Source organism: Austrofundulus limnaeus, unplaced genomic scaffold (genome assembly GCF_001266775.1).
Source record: "Austrofundulus limnaeus strain Quisiro unplaced genomic scaffold, Austrofundulus_limnaeus-1.0 Scaffold922, whole genome shotgun sequence".
NCBI lineage: Eukaryota > Metazoa > Chordata > Actinopteri > Cyprinodontiformes > Rivulidae > Austrofundulus > Austrofundulus limnaeus.
Window position 1 is genome coordinate 109,805 of NW_013953324.1, and position 2,474 is coordinate 112,278.

A 2,474-nucleotide genomic window follows, 5' to 3' on the forward strand; every position below is an offset into this window, starting at 1 on the left:
GCTGCAGGTGTGTTAAAGTTGTGTTGAAGCTGCAGGTTGTGTTAAAGCTGCAGGTTGTGTTAAAGCTGCAGGTTGTGTTGAAGCTGCAGGTTGTGTTGCAGGTGTCTCAGGAGAACAAGCTCCTCTTACAGAAAACATGACACGTCTATAAACCCAACAATGATTACAAACTGCTCCAGTCTGCCCAGCTTCAGCCCCAAAGTGTCAACGGAAACAGAAGCCATGATGGAAACAAAGGATTTAAATAGTGGGCGTGGCCTCAGGATGCTCACATGGTCAGACACACAACCTACAGGCTGTATTTACTGCTTTATCTTGTGCTTTATTAGGTCAGTTTCAATATTTGTGAGATGTGAACACTGATGGGTGTGATGAGTGCTGTGTCTCAGATACAGAMGTACCAATCCCAATCTCAATCCAACAGATTAGCTGACAGCTCTTCTATGATTATGCATCAGTCTGTAGTTTAAGGCGTCCTGTGTTTGGCTGGCTGACCTTCACCTGGCACTGGGTCGGCCCTGACCCTGCAGAGCAGACTTGTTGTGTTCACACAACCACTGGTTACAGATGTTCTGCATCACAGAGTCCTGGGCTTCCTCTGCTGCTGCCAGGACATCCTGGACCAAAGGACCGGCCCGACTGGACTCCAGCTTTACTGCCAGCAGGTAGGCTGGCCTCAGCTTACTGCACACCAGGTAGGCTTTGATCTGTGGACCAGGACAATTAGATTTACATGAATACTGTGTAGAAAACAAAACAAGTTTGCTCTGGATTATTATAAATAATTAAACATCAGTTCTGAAGATACAGCTTCTGTTTTAGCTTAACACTGATCTCCTTCATTTACATGTCCGTTTTGTTGGGATTCTATTAAAGTACCTGTGAAATCTAATTTTTATTATAAACATGAATGCATTCTTGGAAAGATAACCTTGAAAACGTATTAAAAATAAAAACATCACAGCACTGAGTTGAAGACTTGTWGAAATGTTTGCGTGTGATGTAACAGGAAATGATGACAACGTCTGCATGTAAACAGAGCAACTGGTTTGTTTCCCTGATGTGTAACTGGTCACAGTCCTCATACACAACATTTCTGTGTTTGTGTTGGAGGACCAGGTTGTTGGGGTGAAGCGGTCTTTGCTGTAACGTGTTCTGGCTTTGGGACATCATGTTTACAGAATACAGAGCTGTGGCACAGTGGATACACCAGGAATGGTTGCTTTTAGGGAAAATGTCTGCGTTACACATAAATACAGTTACAAAAATGAATAGAYGTCAATACAATGTCCTCAGTTTGATGCAATACAAGGATGTGTGTGTGTGTGTGTATCAGTAAAGTAAAACTGTGAACCATGTTTAAAGCAAACATAAAGACAGCAGTCTGAGCTGACTGCAGTCACAACAATGAACTGGATGTCCACCAACAACAACAGCAGTAATAAACAGATAAAACAAACAACTTTACCTTAGTTTCTATGTTCTTTATCTCCAGAATGAGACTGTCCAGCTCCTTGGCCTACACAAACAAACACACACACAAAGTGAGTTCCTGCCTCCAACGACCTGGTTTGTCTTCTTTTCTTCTGAACCTCCAAACGGTTGCACTGCTCACATCAGCAGGAGTCTTCTCTGCAGCAGTGATGCAGCTCAGGATGAGGGCGTCACAGTCACTCTTGGTGGCGGTGCCAGACTCACTCACACACTTGAGCAGCTGGCGTACAGCTCCAAACTGCCTGAAGCGAACGAGCCTGTGACCCGCTCGGACGTAAACCACCTGGGCCTCCAGCTGAAAGTCCTGCAGGAGCAGCAGAGACCAGAACCTTCAGTAACTCCTGACAAAAACTACAACGTCATGCTGGATTTGAAATGAGGAAGAGTTTACTTTCTTTTTCTATTTCTTTGTCACAGAAACACAATTATGAAACATTTCTGGTTTAGTTTTTACAAAAGTTAGAGAAAACACTTTTATCAGGCACACATTGTGTTTCAGTCTGTGTCTCCTTCCTGTCCTGTCAAACCCAGCAGGTCCAGCTGGTATCTGCTCACCACAGATCTCACAGCTTTTCAAAGATGTTTGTTACAAGCCCAATCCCAATGAATTTGTATAAAACAATAAAGACAGATTATGGTGATGATGCAAATTCTTTTCAACCTATATTCAGTTGAATACACTCCAAACACCAGATATTTAATGTCCAAACAGATGAACTTCATTGGCTTGTTGCAAATATTAATTCATGTTGAATTTGATGCGTGCAACATGTCCATAAAGCTGGGACAGGGTCATGTTTACCACTGTGTTCCATCAGCTGTCCTTTTAACACTCATTAAACATGCAGGAACGGCTCAACAGTCTGGGWGTTCGTTGTCAGTGGTGGGCACCAGTCCGATAAAGTGCAAATCCACTAATTGCAGACCTAAATATTTTGTTTGCACTTTAGCGGTCTTACTAATTTTTATAATTCATAAGC

The 2,474-nt window shown here is 42.9% G+C and overlaps 1 protein-coding gene across 1 annotated transcript in view; it reads right to left on the reverse strand.

Annotated features, from left to right (window-relative positions):
- Window positions 1-10: 10 nt before the first annotated feature.
- The window catches only part of zfyve26 (zinc finger, FYVE domain containing 26), a gene marked incomplete in the record, with an annotated part of 85,176 nt that continues 82,712 nt past the window's right edge, over window positions 11-2,474 (reverse strand). Inside the window, 3 exon segments of the mRNA XM_014029582.1 lie at window positions 11-707; window positions 1,469-1,519; window positions 1,616-1,798. Coding sequence (XP_013885036.1) covers window positions 498-707; window positions 1,469-1,519; window positions 1,616-1,798 — 444 coding nt within the window.